Genomic DNA, 18,574 nt, shown 5'->3' with positions numbered 1-18,574 from the left:
AAGAAAAAAGCGAGCAGAGAGAGAGAGAGAGAGAGAGAGAGAGAGAGAGCAAAATTGAGGGAAAAAAAATAAAGAAAAGAGAGAGAGCAAGGAACCGTGGGGACGACTTTATCGCGGTACGAACGATGATAAAAAAAAACAAAAAAAAAAAGAACAGACGATGTTATATCGTCATCGAAAAGAACCCGATCGTTAAATCTTTTTATGCTACCGTGTAAAGAGAAAATAGATTAGAAAACGGACTCGTTCATCTTTATACATTCATGCAAACAACCGTATGAGACATGTGCAGGAAAAAAAAGGGAGGGAAATTATTGTCGATTTGCGATTCCGAAGATAATTACCAGTCTACCCCTCGGTGTAACGTTAACATATCAACGAATATCTAAAGAATAGAAAAAAAGAAAAAAAAAAAAAGAAAGAAAGAAATGTACTAACTAACAAACTTAAACGAAACGAAAGGAGGATTTAGAATCCACGATATTGTTCATAAAAAATATCGTCGGAGGATGGATACCGGCCAACGAGAAACGACACGGAACGTATTACCGAATTATCTTACGGTGAAAAAAGAACGTTCGACGAGTTATCACTTTACCAATCCTCGATAGAGGGGGTCGTAAAAAAGAAAAAAAAAAAAAAACGAAAAAGAAAAAAAGAAAAACGAAGAAAGTGCGAAAACCTAAAGTTTTCTCGTACCGCTTCTTTTCATTTCCATCGTTCCTTTGACTTATTACTTTTGTTCTTGTTTTTGTTGGTTTCGATTTTTTTCGTCACCTATCTTCTTCAATCATATTTCTTCTTCGTATAGAATGACTCTTCGCGATAAGTAACGCGCAAGGGTACGCATCCAGCCTAACTTTCGTCGCGGAACAACGACCATTCCAAATCCCCTTATATATATACCTTACAAGTTAATGCTACAGAAGAAGCGAAACGTTAAAGGAAAAAAAAAAAAAAAAAAAAAAAGAAGAAAACAACAAAAAAAAGAATATTGAGCGTGATAAAAGAAAGAGACAAAGATAACGAAAGCTCGTTCTCATCGCGAAGAATGGTCTGTATCTTGTTACACCTACATTCGCTCGACTCTAAAAAGACTGCTACCCCTTCATTAACCTCCCCCCGGCGCGCGACAACCGCGATATCCGGCTAATTGTTCTTCTAATCGGCGATCTTATCGTTGTCGTCGAAAAAGAATAAAAAAATAAAGAGAGAGAGAGAGAGAGAGAGAGAGAGGAAGAGAGATATAAGAGATAGAAGACCAATAATCGCCGATGAGAGAAAGAATAGTGAAAAAAAAAAAAAAAAAAAAGAAACGAAAAAAAGAAGAAGGGAAATGAAAATCCGCGTGCGTCGCACGACTTCCACGACACAAAGTTTAAAGCCGTGCCACGGGACATTCTTTTTTACTCTTTATTTAACGAATTCTAACTAGTAAGGTAGTGTTGTCGGCGTCGAAGCAACGTTGGGTTATGTCTTGAAAGCGATGTATACAATAAAAGGAGTTTTTTTAAAATGATGGAAACCGTCACCGTCGAAAAATGGCGTCTCGCGCACGGTCGTCCTCTTCGGTCTTTCTCGCATCATCTTTCTTATTCGAGGATAGCCCAGCGATGCTTCCGTTTAATGGAATAAGTGATTTTAATCGAGATCGTTCGCTTCGCGTTAGGAAAATGAAATGAGAAAAGGGAGAAGCGAGTATCGCGAAGGTTGAACTCCCCTTGAGATTTATCTCGGTTATTCGTCCCGCGACGGATCTGATATCTGAAACACGTCTTTAAAAAAATCGTGACTTAGATGACCGAGAAACGTCACGGGACACGAATGCCCTGGATAGCTTTATTTGTTTTTTTTTTCTTTTTTTTTTTTTTTTTTTTTTTTTTTTTTTTTTTTTTTTTAATATTATCTTTTTTGTTCTTATCTTTTTCTTCTTAAGGGGGAGGAAGGAACAAGGAGTTACTCAAAATGGCGACGATTACGAAGCAATAAGTGAATACACGCAAATGCAGATTTTTATATAGAGAATGTTAACAAATTTCAGAAGATATTAATTATCAATAGCGCTATCTTCCTAAATGTTCGTATTAAAAGTTAGCAAAAAGTAAGATAAAAAGTAAGGGGCGGTGAAAATGAGGAATATCGCGGAACGACGTTCCGAATAGGCCAAGGGCGACGCGAAGGGCCTTTAAGTAATTTCTCCTTGTCCTCGCCCTTGGTCGGAACGACGTCAACCGGTAAGTTTTAAGAATTTTGAGCTGTAACTATTTGTGTCTAGCGGCGAATGAACGAGTGCGACCTGAAGTTTTGAGAATGTCGATAGTTTCAGCGAATTATTAGATTTCATAGATCTCTATCAATATTATACGATTCGTAGATGCGAGACGAGAGAGAGGATATTAGTTAGAGCAGGAAAATCTCTTACATATAACTTTAACCGATTTTCCTTTCATCACCCTTCGATACCCCTGTTATCGTAAAAGAAAATGGGTAGTTTCCTTTCGTAGATCCGATTCGTTTTTTCTCTCCCAATATCGTGGGCTACACTTTCAAAGCTTTTGGATCGTACTTCATGTTACATATTTTGGTTATTCTCGTATACGTGTAAAGCTTTCTAAGAACAAGTCTGGAATTATAGAAATCGATAAAAGAAAAAAAAAAAAAGTGAGCGATAGGGGAAAAAAAAATATTGCTTGATAAAAATTCTTGAATTTCTTTGTAAATTCTTCGGCTTCCTTGATGTTTCTTTTTCCAATTTTCTTTGTTTTTTTTTTTTTTGTTTAAAATTTTTATTTTTATCAACTATTTTTGATTATCCGTACCGAAGGAACGGACAAAATAACAGGCGAAGAAATCGTTGAACTCTCCCCACACCTTTTATTACTTAATTTTTTATCGATTAACGCATCTGTATTACTATTTATTAAAAAAAAAAAAAAAACAAAAAAAAACTTATTTATTGTTTAGAGATCTGACTAAATTAAAAAAAGTTCTAATTATCATAGGTATTATCTATTATTGCTAGTACGAAAGTATGAAAGGAGTAGAATTATTTCTTTATGTTAGAGTTTTCGAAAACTCTGCCGTGTAAAGTAACGAATTACAGTACGACGATTGACGATCGACGATCGTTGAGTTTATAAGCAGCTATATTATTAATTAATTAAGCGTTATTTAGGCGACTTATGTGCGCGTTGTTTAATTTTTTACTTTTTACGACTCTCTTTTTACAGCGAACTTTGTCAAAGTACCTGCTTCGAAAACGAAAAGAACAAAAAAAAAAGTAATAAAATCCGTGAAAACAAAGCACACAGGTACCGTCCCATATATATATAGCTTATCTACACATACACAGACGCAATAATTTATGTATACTCGACAAGCTGAGTTTTTTATAAAATTGGTTAAGCAAATCGCCTGCGTGTGTCTTCGATTCATTGTATAAAACAAAACGACTAAACGCAAAGAGAAGCAAGCAGAGAGTTACTGCCAACAAATTTTGGGATGTGTCAAAAACATTTTTCCTATGGTGTTGTCAAGACGATGTTGAATGTACATAAGATATAATAAATAATATACCTTATACAATGTAATCCTGGTGTATAATTTTCTACATAGATTAAGTCTTAATATTTCAACCTTATGACCTCGGTAATATATCGTGTAAATCGATATCACATTCAAGACTAAGTATCTAATGCTTAAGTTAACAGATTAATTGATACGATAACGATAGATTGTATCTAACACTACAGATATCTTAGTCGTTTCTATTTTGTGCTGTTCGCTCCCATTTTTCGGTGCTGCGCTCCTATTGGCTGCTACTGGCTCTTATTGGCTCCCATTGGCTAGAGGAAAAATATATCCCTATACAGGCTTCAAAAATTTATCGGTCCAATCGCATTGGCCATCTGACACGACCTCTGCTGGTAAGTTCTTCATATACATTAGCTTCCTTTTCCGTTTGGCTCTGCAAAAAGGTTCGTGTCAGTTTTATATGATATTGAGAAATCCGAATCTTTTTTGTCGATCGCAAAATTAATAAATGTACTATGGATTTCTCGAAATTATACATATCATTCCGATGTTTTTCAGATTATTATAAATATATTTTTTCTTACGTATGCTTTCATATTACAGAACCAAGATGGTACAACGATTAACCTATCGGCGGCGTTTGTCGTACAATACAAAAAGTAACAGGAGACGCGTGTAAGTAATAAATTTTGTACCGTTTAACTAACGATAGATATGACAAATAAACTTCCTTTAATTCATATTTTTTTTCTACGATATTAATCTAAGTTATTTTGTTTATGTTGTGTACAACCAATCTATAATAGAGGTTATGTTTTGATGGTACTTTTCCAACATTTTTCCACGTGTATTCTAGTATTTAAAATACACCCATGTTATTTAATTAATAGGAAAATACTAATAACTACTAATAACTTATTTAACTATTTTTTGTTATCGTGTGCATTGTTAATATTAGATGGACGAAAAAGTATAAATGTTAAAAGTTTTTCTGCAAAGATTGCTTTAATAAGAGATATATAAGTCGATTTTCTGTTATTTTTTATTCAATTTATTAATTACTTATTGTAATAGTAATTTTTCAAAACTTAAAAATAGTTTTAAGATTTTATAATATTTGAATGTAGTCAATGTTTACGCATGCGTCATCACACTTGCTATTTTTCATAGTTGTATTCTTCCAAGCATTTAAAAGTAATTTTAACTCATTAATTTCTTCGTTTCATTGTCTTAAAAATGTTAACTAATATATTTTTTATAGCGTTCGTACTCCTGGAGGCAAATTAGTATATCAATATTTGAAGAAACCTAAGAAAACTCCAAGATGCGGTCACTGCAAAGATAAGCTCAGAGGTATTCAACCTGCAAGGCCAATGGAACGTTCGCGGATGTGTAAGAGAAAGAAAACGGTTAAACGCGTGTACGGTGGTGTTCTTTGTCACAAATGCGTTAAAGAAAGGTACGTTTGAAAGTATTTTAACATAATATTTTATGTGTTTTCTTAGATGCGTGAGAAATAGTGATGACATTCTATTGCAAATTATATTTGAATAATAACAATATTTGAGCTTTGTAGGATTGTCCGTGCTTTTCTGATCGAAGAACAGAAGATCGTAGTTAAAGTTATGAAAGCGCAGCAAGCTACTGAGAAGACAAAGAAAACAGAGAAATAATAATGATTTTTATTAATTAAATAAAATAAATATAAAATTACAAAAAATCCACTATGAATCATTATTATTACACTTCAATGTACCCATAAATATTTATTATAAAATTTGCTAAATATAATAATAGTAGAGTAGAAGCATGTAAACAACAAAACAGTGGACTTTCCTTGATATATAATAATCCATAAGAGTGTTGTAATTTAACAAAGCAACGATAAGGATGAAACAAATCATGTTTGACTATGCGTCTTGTATCGTGACATGTAAATTAAGTGTCAAAAGTGCATTATTATTAACATTTAATTTTCAAATATTAATCCATACAGCTAATGTTTAAAAATTAAACTTATGTACAATAATAATCCATTTTTATCAACTTATGAGCCATCCTATATATTATTTAATGTTGATAACTCAAATGATATTACGTTTGTTCATAAGTAATATTTACATTTGTTTTTCTTTTTATTTTATTCATTTATTTTTTTTTTTAGCAAATATTTCATATTATCTATATTAACTGCAATAAAAGCATGTACATACTAAAATAAAATTAGAATTTAAACATTGAACAAACACGCCATCTAGCAGCAAAATGCTTGAACTATCAGAAAACGCGCCTTTGATACAACGCATTGTTTTTATACGTTTGTCCAAACACCTCTATATAGGTAAATGATACGTGTATGTGTGTGTGTGTATATATATAGAGCTAATTATCTACATACCAACAAAATATTTATTTACAATAAATCACTTTATTATTCTACATACGAAAAAAAAAAAATTGAGGAAATGCATGATATACATGTATTATTCTATTAACGCAACAAAAGATATAGATATTAAATAATTCCTCGTTCTAGAAAAACAAACGTTTAGATTTGGAAATTTTCTAATCAACGAAGAAGGTATGCGAGTCCTATGTGATTCTCTTGCAGTTCACCATAGATACAGTAGCGCAACGACCTATCGAAGAAGGATAAAAAGGACAGGTATTGTATTCCGATTATGGTCAACGCGCGTGCAAAACCCGTCCCAAAGGAGTATGGAGACTCGCTAGCCTCGGTACTTTTAACAAGAGCCTTATTTGTTGAGCGAAACTTCGTATGTACATATATGTACCAGTTGTGCCACGGTATAGTTTCCACAATCAAGTATAAATGCCAACGACGTGAGAGAGCATGCCAAGTAAAAGTTTTATATCAACTAAGAAAATGCGACAACTTCTAACAAATATTATAAACTTATTAAAAGACATATATTTATAAACTTATTAAAAGATTCGTATCTATATTTTATATTAATATTTATAAACATTTTATATCTATAAATATGTTATATATCAATAAACAATGCGCAATTAATCGAATTCCAAATTTCGAATTCTTTACTCGTTTATACGCAGTATGACTCGACACGTTTGCTTCTTAAGTCAGTGATTAGAAATCTTTTTTCTTTTTTTCTTCTTTTTCTTTTCTTTTTATTTGTAAAAAAAAAAAAAACAGATAATCTAAACTCCTTTATATATATATACTTTTTATGAAAGAAAGATCGATTTTGTTGAACCACATCTAGGGGTGATTTTTATCGTAACATGAACCCGCATAAGAATCTGAATACATCGCTGACGTGTAATTTTTATAAGTACACCCTGTACGTAAAGCCTATTCAGTATTAAGAATGTAATTCGTTGGTTTTTGAAATAGCAACGAGTTCACGTAAAAGCATACAACTTTTTATTTCTGGCTGCTAGCTTATAAATTTCACGGAATGGCCCCCAGGAGTATATCGGTTAATCTTTTAGCGATATGATTGACTCCGTGAGACTCGATGAGAATAAATTGACCACCGTACTTGGCCCTACTTGTCGATCGACCCCGAGTTCAGGGCCTGAATTTCTTACGTTCGGAATGTCCTTCGTATAATTTATCGCGACACATTATTTTCAATACTAATTTATATAATATATATATTATTATCTTTGATATTAATAGTTTTTTTTTATCACGATTTGTTATTAATATCGTCGATATCATTATACGGTTTAATTAATTAAAAATTAATTGCAATTATTGCTTAATTATCAACAAAAATTCCGATATGAATATGAAATACTAAGATAATACCAAGTATTAAGAAAGATCTGATATTCTTTACGTTGACATCGATATTAAAACGACTAGATCGTTTTACAATAGTCCTTCGAGGCAACGCATTAAATCGATTCGATCACGAGTGGTGTCAAGTCATTTAGTTAGGCTAATGAAGCTACACGATCGCCATCGGCAGTCCACGTATTTTCACGTTGTAGATACTTAGTTACGTACATGTGATACGTCCGTTGCACGTCAAAGAAGAAGGAAGGAGTTACTCGTTATTTCGAACGCGAACTAACAAATGTCCTTGATTACAAGACAATCCTTCTACTTTAACAAACATAAAACCTTTGCGACGAGTATCGTATTAATAGTAAAAACATTCTTGAGTTTAAACCGACTTAAGTTCAGTACCTACTCATTTTGAGAACTCCTATCTTCTCTTAGAATTACGTAGCCATTCGATATTTATGACCACGAGAATAGCCATTAAGAGGACTTCTCGAGAAACGAGTATTCTCAATTACGCAATTTATCTGGACTTTGCAAATATTTATACGACTTCCGAATAGAAAGATACGAAAATTCAATTTTTCTCAGGTATGTCCTTCTTTATCTCTTTATTTAATAATTAATTTGATACGCATAATAATAATTTTGTTTAAATACATAAATACTTTGTTGTTTTATCGAGACGTGAGTAGAATTTAAGAGTTTGTAACAAGTTTGACGTTCTCTTCGAATTTTTTTTTTTTTTTTATAACACAAAAGGAACTGCTTCTTTTGGGTGTTGCATAAACGGAAAGAAGTCGAGTCACTTCAAGAGTCACGTTTAATCGTAAGAAGGATCAATCGAAGAGAATCGCAAAAAGTCGCCGTTTCCCAGGAAGACTCGCTCTCTCGAATCTTGGGTTCCGTTTCAAGGGAGAGCTCCTCCTCGACGTCGACGTCGAGAAACGATACGAGTGTAAGAATGCGGTGGTCGATCGAATAAAAAGCGGCGCAACGAAAACTTGGCACGAGAGAGTAGATATTAAAGGATACTGTATACCTTTTCAGATGACGCGAATCGACTAAACAAAAATAGAAGAAAAACCGATAGAGACAAAATAGGAAGGTTGTTTACCGCACGATGCAATTAATTTTTTTATTTGCAAAAGGATAGATTTAAGAAATAATTTAGTTCTCTTGTAAAAAAGAAACAGAGATAATTTCATTTAAGGCACTAGCAAAAACAAAATGACATCCATATGATGAATTTACGATGCTAGTTAATATTTTGATTTATACAAAGGTATAAATTTAAGAAATAATAGGTGTTTTCTTGTAAATAAAAAAAGAAAAGAGTATAACAAAAATATAAAAAATGAAGATAACTTCGTTTAACATACTTATAAAGACAAAATTACATCGATATGACGAATAGACGTGATAAAGAAAAAAAAAAAAAGAAAAAGCAATGACAATAAAAACAATAACAAAGAAAAGTAAAATGAAAGTACTCGTCGCAAAGAATCTCGCGTTCGGTTCGACCTATCGGAAATAATAATCAGTGTGGTTAGCCACGGCAGCTGCGAGAAGCTATCCCAGAGTTGAGTACTAGCGGCTCTCGTATGCTCGAGTCGGCGTTTCGTCTCGGTTCAATTGCCTCGAAATTATTGCAACCACCGGCGAGCCATCGGAATTCGCAATTCCGTCGATCGCAGTGCCGAGTCCGTTCGATTTCAGAGCCCCTACGATAACGTACGGATCGAAAAACTAATAGAATCAAGCGACAAACAAATCGATAGACAAACAAAACGGTCGTATTAGCTCGCGTCAACTTTAATCGCGTTTAAACAGCAGTAGCAGTTATTTTACGGTTTCGCGTTTAATTGACGGTTATAAAATACGAAGCGCCCGCACGAAAGCAAAGAGAATAAAAGTTGGATCGAATATAATCTGTCGTGCGCATGGCTCATATTAGACGTATAGGATAGGCTCGATGTGCCGCATGATTCCTATAATTTTCAGGGCTCGTGTTTGACAAAATAACAAGTGGGTGGGTGTCGGTTTTCACACCCGCAGCCCGGCGGGGCCTCTTCGGGGAATGTAAAAAAGGGCAGAACACGAAACCGGTCCCGATGGATCTTTGTTGTGCCGGGTCTCGCGTCTACCCTCTCACTCTTTTCTTTCCTTTTATTTTTTTTTTTTCCTTTTCTTTTTCCTTTCCTTTCCTTCTTCTTTCTTCTTCTTCTTCTTCTTCTTCTTCTTTCTCTCTTGCTCTCGTGTACCACGGAATAAGAACCGACGCCAGGACCAGGACCGTCTACTAACCTCCCGCCACCCGATACGCGTTCGGACCTCTCCGAGAACATCGACTTCGATCTTGTCACTTTTCAACTCTCTTTCTCCCTTTGTTATAATTCACCTTTTCAAGGACCCTAACCCCCCGTTGCTCGACGAGAATTTATTTTGTAGGTTCGTCCACTGCGTACTATTCGATAATAATGTAATCGATGAAACACATGAAACTTCTTTAATTATAAAATTCGATCGAATACAACATTTCATTTTACGTTTATGTTTCAGGATTGTAGAGTTTCTTTATATTTATTCGTCTTAATTGTACATAATTGAAATAAAATTTAATTCACGTATAAAGATGAATTTATTTCGACTTATATAAAAGCATTCCTTTTTTCAATAAATCATTCCTGATTATTTATCGTGTCCCGTGTGTCATTCTTATCCATGGACAAGATACCGACAAGGACATCAGCTACCACTGAGACCACCATTGAGAGAAAACTCGTAAACGGACAAATAAATTATGTGTCTAAAATCTAGAAATGACAAAGTATGGAGAATCGCCAAATACACACTCGACTCCTCGTTCATTATAACTCGGGTCATGATTGCGTCACGATTCGTTGGCCAATTATGATTGGATGCAAATTAGGTGATCCCGCTGGAGGATATATTTGCCTGTAACGTTCATTTTCTCTTTCTATCTTTCAGCGGTCACCTCGTGTGAACGAACGAACGAACATAAATACGTGAGTTAAATTTAATCATTATGAATGTGTGCGCTAGCGTGATTTTCGTGAAGGGAAAGAGATATCTTGCGTTCGTCGAGTTAAACTTCGATATATTCTAATTTGTCGGTAGGCGGGTACGATTAGGTGACTCTCTCTTCGTCGTCTGTCTTTCTCTCTCTTTTTCTTTCTCTTTCTGTTTCATCGAATTCATTCGAGCGGACAATATGTAACATGTACACACGTACATACGTACAATATGTACACATATATAGACAGACGTAATACATAAACAGAGACGATAGTCTCACGCGTCGACCTATCTTGCATCTCGTCGGTTAATAATTTTCCAGTCGAGAACTCTCAATAAGGATTTCGACGAATCGTTTACACGAAGATCTCTTTATATCTTTATAAACGTTATCGATCGTTTACACCCAACACTTGTTTTTAATCGTCTTTCACTTTAATCGAAGAAGAAAAAAAAAGAGAGGAAGATTGGATGGACTAAATCGAACATTTCTTCTTTCTAATTCTTCTTCTTCCCTTTCCTTACATTTTCGTTTCTCGTTCTGCTTCCTAATCGCTTACTATCCTTTTCCTTTCTTACTCATCCTCTCTCTCTCTCTCTCTCTCTCTTGTTCTCTATCGCTCTCTTTTCCTCTTTACATTAGTCGTATCACGTCGGCACGGTCGCCTTTGATCGAGCACCGGTGGCCCCAATTCACACCTGACTTTTAGCGATAAAAGCCACCTCTAAAGATATCCTTATACACAGCTGGTTGTACGCAGCACCGTTCGCATACACAACCAAAAAGGAAGAAACTTTTTATCGTGACCAGGTAGTCGACCCTCTTTTTAACTCCAACTTAATCGAGCGAATTCATTTGCCGCCTACTTCTCTTTTTCTTTTCATTTTTCTTTTTCTTTTTCGTCTTTCTCTCTCTCTTTTTTTTTTTCGCGATAACAGCATCACGAGAGAAGAAGAATGACAAAATAGAAAAGAGTCGACCTGTATCCTTTCATGGAACAGAACCAAGTTCTCCTTCGATCGAATTATTGTGGCGCCAAAAAGCTTTGTATTCGTGAACGTAAAGTCCAAAAACGTTTGGACGGTTCCTATGTTCCTCGCTAAATTTATTCCTCCTCTTCTCTCTCTTTCTCTCTTTCTCTCTTTATCTATTTATCTATCTATCTATCTATCTATCTATCTACATTTCTCTCTTTCTTTCCCTATGAACGATTATTCAGTCGTGCGGTTAACCGCTTCCTGTCGTTAATATAAGAGATGCCACTTCGGTAGAGTCTCCAAGAAGAGACATACGAGCCATCCCCAGCTTCCCTATACTAAATAGACACAATTACGATCGATTATCCAATATCGTCCTATCGTTTAATCTCGACCGAGAATGCTCCTTGTTAAGAGTTACGTGCCACTTTACTTCAATACAATATACATATATTTATATTTATATCTCTCTCCCTCTCTCTCTCTCTCTCTCCTTTTCTCTATTGACGAAAAAAATTCTTCTCCTCTTTTGTTACGAACATTTTAAACGAAATTTACTCTCTCTTAAAAATTTTATTTTACTCTCAAATATATATATATATATATATATATATATATATGTGATTCTACTTTAATAATCAAAGAAATTGTTCTTTCTCTTTTCGTTTTTAAATAAAGAAAAATTCATTAAAAACGAAATCGACAAACTCTAATCACAAAATATGGACCAGGAAATAAAGTACGCCCCTGAAACTCGACTCTCGAGGTGGTATAGAATGCCGAGACTGATGTGGTTACCAGAGAGAGCCGAGAACTGACCCAAAGGCCGGGAGGCTACGCCGCGTTAAGGCCCAGACATGGATTTCGCTCTTTTGTGGCTCCGTCCGACCGTTTCTCTCCTCTCTCTCTCTCTCTCTCTCTCTCTCTCTCTCTCTCTCTCTCTCTCTCCCTTACATACACCCATTCTACCTCGAATGAAATATATATTTCCACCTTCGTCGGTCCACCTCGTAACGGGCGCCGAACAGATCGAGATTTTGGGCCCTCTGGTTCCCCCTTTTTTTCCCTCCTCCCTCTCGACTTCTTTTCTTGAACAGTCCTCCTCCTGTCGCGTTTTAAACTTCGCCGAGGCGCCAGGCGAGAGAGTATTAAACGAACCGTTCGTGGAACGGCAAAAGAGGGTTCATTCTAATCCAAGGATCTTGTTCAACCTCGCGAATTGTCGGTCTTCCTTCTCACACCTCTTTCCGACGATGAATATCCTTGAAAATATCCTTGTAAACCTGTTTCGCGATAATACAACGAGAATCGTTTATTCTTACGATATGTATATGTACCTATCTTGCTTGTCAAAGTTCTTTACTAATTACAATCTGTTATCCACGCGCCATTGATCTCCATTAACACGCAATAACTTGTAATCACATATATAGGTATATACTATTGTGTTATATTTTTCCAAAAAAAAAGAACAAGATAGAAAAGGAGAAAGGAAGAAGAAAAAAAAAGGAAAGAAGGAAATTTCTTAGGATCCAACGATGAATCTTTACGAATCTTTTTTAAAGCCGCTTTATAGAAAGTATCCATAGTATTATTCGGGAATTATTCACACCATTGATCATTCCTCTTTCTTCGCAAAAGAAAATACGGTTCCAAGACATCCGAGACGAATGGACCATGATTCGAAATCCGAATAAGGGACCTTTACGATCGGACCCGATCCCTACTTCCCTTTGTTGCCCATTGTCGCACTTACCCGTGGCCGTTCGAATGTGACGAGCCGAAGGCGAGATCTCCGTCGCCCTCGACTGCATAAAAACGAACGAAGGGCTTCGCAGAAGAAGAAGAAAAAGAATAAAAAGACGAAGTAGAAGAAGACGAAGAAGCAGGCGGTCGATTGTAATCCCGAAATCCGGTTTGAAGGAACGGATTGTCGTCCACTGTGCTCCTCCTTTTTCGTTAACACGGAATTCAAAAGATTCTTCTTTCTCTCTCTTTCGTTCCTCGACGACATTCTACCGATCCAAGCACGAATAAGTAACACGCATAGCTCTCGAAGAAACTCGTACGAGTTCTTCTCTCCTTTTCGAGTCCGACCAAATTTCATTCGTTTTCGACTTCGTTGGCGGCCACGAGCGTCTCGATCGTTCACGGTTCCCTTAACAACGGTTTCCGCGCAAATTGATAAGAGCCCCATAAACTGCAATCGTATTTTATTCGTAATGACAAAAATCGATTTCTCCCTTTTGAGAATATCATTACCGGGATTCATTCGTGTAAGAGATATAATAGTAAGAGATTCTCGACAGTGGTCAATTGTTCGATCTTATAAAAGGCTCGTTTATTATTTTAGGTCAGTTAGAATTGCGAATGAAAAAAGAAAAAAAGGAAAAAAGAAAAAAGAAATTATTTTTCATAAGGAACAACGAACTTCGAGTTGAACGGTCGATGCTTTCGTTATCGGTAAAAATATTTCAACGTAGGTATCTTCTTTTTCTTCCAATACTAGAAAATTATAACGAGTAAATAACAACTAATTATAAATCTGAGTCAGTAAGTCAGTCAGTCAGTCAGTCGAGTAGGTGGTTCTTCGACGATCTCATAACTTTACTCGCCAGCAATACGACTTCGCGATATATATGGCATTACTATAATAATTATGAGAGTCCTTATCTTATCCCTATAGTTCTCGTTGAGTAAGCTCGCTTGATGAGCTACTATGGCGCTCCGATCGCGTTGTCTATTTCTTTTTTTTTTTTCTTCTTCTTTTTTTTCTTTTTCTCCTTCCTCTTTCTTCTTGGCTTACGCGATAAAAGCACGCGCGCGTGTAATTGAGCGCTTATGCACGCATGTGATAAGGAAAAAGAAGAAGAAAGAAAAAGAAAAAAAAAGAAATAGAAAAAACGAACGGAAAACGACACAACGAAGAACATTCGTCTTTCTGCCGAGTCGCAATTTTTTTCTATTAGAAATTTCATCATATAATTATGATCAAATAGAAATGAAAGTTCTGAGGATTATAATATATAGAGACATATATGTACGCGCGTGTACATATTGCGTTATTGTTGTTAACAGTTAAGAATAATTATCCATAACTTTAACATTTCTATTAAATCATTCTCGAAGTAATAAAAGGCAACAATAAATGTTTTTTTTTCTTTACGAGAAAAACTCAAGAATCGTATAATCGATTTAGTTATTGTATTTGAACGTATCGGATCTTTTATATGAATCGTACGTGTCATTCGACTCGGCTTGCCTATAAATTAAAAAGCTGCCTATAAAAAAGTACATATACACGTACACACATATACATATGTACATGTATATGTATATGTATATACACATATATATGTTCGTGTATACATACGTGTATACCACATACTATATGAAACGGAGAATATCAATTTCGACATTCCTCTCAAACGAAAGTCGGGACACGCGCGACAATACGCAAGGAAACGACTCTGAGCAGTGTTTACAGGCGTTTAAGAGCAACGTTTCAATTAGTTCCGGTAGAAGCAGCTAGCATGCGAACGCGGAACGCTAAATAAGTGGTCAACCGAGCGGGTGGTGAGTATACGAGAGAATGAAAGAGAGAGAAAATGAGAGAATGAGAGATAGAAAATGAGAGAAAGAGAGAGAGAGAGAGAGAGTTTAAACACAGTATCCTTTGTACTCTGAAATTAAGTGATTCACGATCCGGAGACAAATTGTGTCAGGACTTATGAGTATGCGTCTATAATTTTCGGTGCGGCATAATAATTTGCATTTTTATGAGCGATAAACGCGTTTAAGTACGAACGTGTTCGCGCGCGTCTAGCCTCATAAAAGAGAAAGAGAGAGAGAGCGGAGAGCAGAGAGCAGAGAGAGAGAGAGAGAGAGAGAGAGAGAGAGAGAGAGAGAGAGATCGATTACCATATCCTCGTAATCCATCGTTATTATCGGACATGATCGCTCAACAATTTTATTTCATGTTTTTTCTCACTAAATAAGTCGATTAAACATAAGAGAGAAACGAGTAATAGGAGCGTAATATAATGGCAGGTTTAAAAACGAATAAAATCGTGTCTCTGGTTTTCGATCGATTCGATAAAAATTTACAGACCGACGTACATAATTCGCGAAAGAAACACGTGCTGAGGACGTCGCGAAGGGGCAGATATCGTGGTATTGATAATCAACGAAACGTCGCGCGTTGCTCGTCGTAAATAAGATCGAACAGCGATTTCGAACGCGTGTTACTAAATTATGATAAGAAATTCTCGTATATATAATATATAAACCGTGCGAAAGTCGATATATCCATAAGAAATTCGTTTCGCTTGCGAATAAAATTCTTTTACGTTTATTTAACGAAAGTAAGAAGGAAGAAAAAAGAAAAACGACCGGCTAAATTCGTATCTTCGTCGTCTTTAAAAAAGGAAAAAAAAAAAACCAAGATTAGGTATACGTGACCGAATTATGTTATAAATCGAAAGAAGATTTCGTAACCATGTAACTAAATAAGCATCATTAACTTGGAAAAATCTTGGATATATGTAAAAAAAAAAAAAAAAAAAAAAAAAAGAAAAAAAAGAAAGAAAAAGAAAAAAAGAGATAGAAAGGAAAAGATAAAAAAGACAAAAATATATATATTACATTGTCAAACGAAACGACGTGATAAGATAATCGTAACTAATCGAATAGGTTTACGTTAAAATATTCGACTGGTAAATAAGTAGGTAGATACACGTGTCGCATGGAAATTAATATACAATCGTACACGAGTTATTTCCTCGCGAATATACAAGTGTCAGTAGTAGATAGTGGAGCAGTAAAGAAACCTGAATAGCATCGGATCGTCGTGAGAGATAGCGCGAAGAACCGAACGATCGAGGAAAAGGAACGTAAGCTGAAAAACGCATGGGCGCGTTCACTCGCGCTCGCGCGCACACGCTTCTGCATCGTTGCGTTCGAACGTGTCGGAAGTCGCGTTTCCATAAAAGCGTTCAACATCATCTCTAAAAATACATGTACGTAATAACGGAGGTGGTTTAAACGGCGGAACGGAGCAGCGTCGCGTTTCAATCTTTATCGTGATCTTTCCTTCATATATGGTACATATGAGCAAAGTAGCAACATGGACAGGCAACAGGTTAGACGAGAAACTTTAAAGAAAGCAACGATAACGACGAAAACGACAAATCGGCCTTTTGGTTTTGAATCGACCTATAAAACCATTTTAAAAATCAGTAAACGAATCCAACGAGAATCGGTACGATCTTCGGACGTACGTGCTCGTTGTTTTTTCGATAATGTTTTTATATAAAACTCTTGTACGTACTGAATTTATATTACGATTAAAATTTACTAAACGTTCTTTAGATAAAAAAGATTGCGTAGGTAGAGAAGAATTTGTTAAATCTGTTTACGTAGCATTAGTTTGGATATATCGTCACAAGTAATCCTCATTGATCCGATATTTTCATTCGAATTAATTAGCATTAACTTATCGTCAATTACTTTTCATCTCAGTTATTTTAGAATTTACAACAATTATTTGATATCGATCGGACGATAAAGATTTTTTCAACGTTTCGAATTAATTTAATGTCATTTCATCGCAAGATTCAGGATAATCGGTGGATTTTTCTCCGACGTAGATCGAATAACGATAAACCGAAGGTGTTGGGAAAAATAAATATGATTTTCTAACGTGCGAACAAAATTAAAGGGAAATTAATTTATATGGCATTAAACAGGAAACTTTTAAGGTAAGATCGAGTCAATTTCTCACGGCTCGCGACCAAGCTTATTCGATTTCTCACGCGCTTCGTGCAATTAATAAGCGGCCACCAATTAATAAGCGTTACGATGGAGACTTTTATGGCACCGCAAAGTATTAAATAGTATACTTAGCTACCTAAATGTTGGGCCTAGTTGGAGATATTCCAACGGACATACGCGAAAAGAGAAAGAAAGAAAACGCGTGGTACAAAGCGTTCGAGTGAAACGTGCCGTTCGAGTTCTACGTCGTTGATCTTAACTAATTAAAGAGTAATAGGTATAGTTAAGCGACGATTAACCCCCCGTGTAAGAAGAGCCTACGGCAAGAAGTATAACGACTGACGAATCTATAAGCCTTCGTTATCTTACTAAGAGCAGGTTCGGTAGATCAGATCGATCGATTTTCAACGACTTTGAAAATAATACTAATGACTGTCGATGTACAACGTCGTTCGAGCGTAAAGTTATACCTATCAACTGGTACGTAGTTACTATCTCGTTCGTATAAATATACTTTCAGTGAAATCGCAATGTAATCAACTACTTCGATGAATAAAAATAAAAAATAAAAAAAAAAAAGAAATCAACGACATCGTCATAAACGTTTCGCAAATTGCTCCTCGATCTAAGAAGCGACTTTCAAGATACTCGCTTCCTATTCGTTCAAATTCTCACGCACTCCCGCTAATTAACCGGTCGAAGAGCAATGTTCGCCTGATATTTCTTCTTCTTCTTCTTCTTCTTTTTCTTTTTCACAGAAATGTCGAGGAAGCACTAAACTAGGAGATACAACGTAGGAAAGACGCAAATAAGTACCGATCCCCTCGAGCTCGATCAAACTCCTTTTGCAGGCTCGCACAACTCGATCTATCTCCTTTTCGAGGCGAAGAAATCGCTTTCTTTTCACGGTCGCATCGAGTTTCGCCGCTTCCTCACTCTTGTGCCGTGCGAATCTCCTCACGGAGTCGTTGCATCGTTAAGAGTTCACTTGCGTTTAATTGACCCATTAGATCCCGTTATTTCCACGAGTCGAACATTTTAATGTAAACGCGATCCGAGTTGCATTTAGTTGAAAAACAATTTCAAAGGATCGATCGTACGTTAATAAATGAATAAACATTAAGAGGAACGTAAACATCCGCGATCGTTTCGAGAATAATTTTAAGGGAAGATCGACGCGTCGAAAAACGCAAAAGCGTAAGATAAATACGAACACACACACACACACATTATATAGATCAAGCCTCAAAAAAAAAACGAAAGAAAAAGAAAATAATAAAGATAAAAAAGAAGTTAAAATAAAATAAAAAGAAAAATAGACCACGCGAGAGTAATAACGAGCTTCGAGCGAGATCGACGTTTCTTTTCTTTGGAGAAAAAAAAACAAAAAAAAAAAAAGAAAAAAAAAGGAACATAGTCGCATCATTCTCGTTCCTTCGGCTCAAGAAAAAGATTTCAGATTCTAGCTGAGTT

The 18,574-nt window shown here is 35.6% G+C and overlaps 1 protein-coding gene across 1 annotated transcript; it reads left to right on the top strand.

The window, feature by feature from the left end:
- Positions 1-3,893: 3,893 nt before the first annotated feature.
- LOC122632484 (60S ribosomal protein L34-like) lies at positions 3,894-5,254 on the top strand. The gene is made up of 4 exons (XM_043819310.1): positions 3,894-3,977; positions 4,138-4,209; positions 4,796-4,993; positions 5,111-5,254. Exons 2-4 carry the CDS (start codon positions 4,145-4,147, stop codon positions 5,205-5,207), a joined length of 360 nt encoding a protein of 119 aa, XP_043675245.1. The 5' UTR covers positions 3,894-3,977; positions 4,138-4,144; the 3' UTR covers positions 5,208-5,254.
- Positions 5,255-18,574: the final 13,320 nt, after the last annotated feature.

The sequence above is a fragment of the Vespula pensylvanica genome, chromosome 10 (assembly GCF_014466175.1).
Source record: "Vespula pensylvanica isolate Volc-1 chromosome 10, ASM1446617v1, whole genome shotgun sequence".
Taxonomy (NCBI): domain Eukaryota; kingdom Metazoa; phylum Arthropoda; class Insecta; order Hymenoptera; family Vespidae; genus Vespula; species Vespula pensylvanica.
This window is presented reverse-complemented; position numbering and strand designations above follow the sequence as displayed.

Coding starts and splice junctions, on each gene's coding strand:
- LOC122632484 (XM_043819310.1), top strand. CDS start 4,145: ATGGTACAACGATTAACCTATCGGCGGCGTTTGTCGTACAATACAAAA. Junction 4,210..4,795: donor AAAAGTAACAGGAGACGCGT/GTAAGTAATAAA, acceptor TATTTTTTATAG/CGTTCGTACTCCTGGAGGCA. Junction 4,994..5,110: donor CACAAATGCGTTAAAGAAAG/GTACGTTTGAAA, acceptor TGAGCTTTGTAG/GATTGTCCGTGCTTTTCTGA.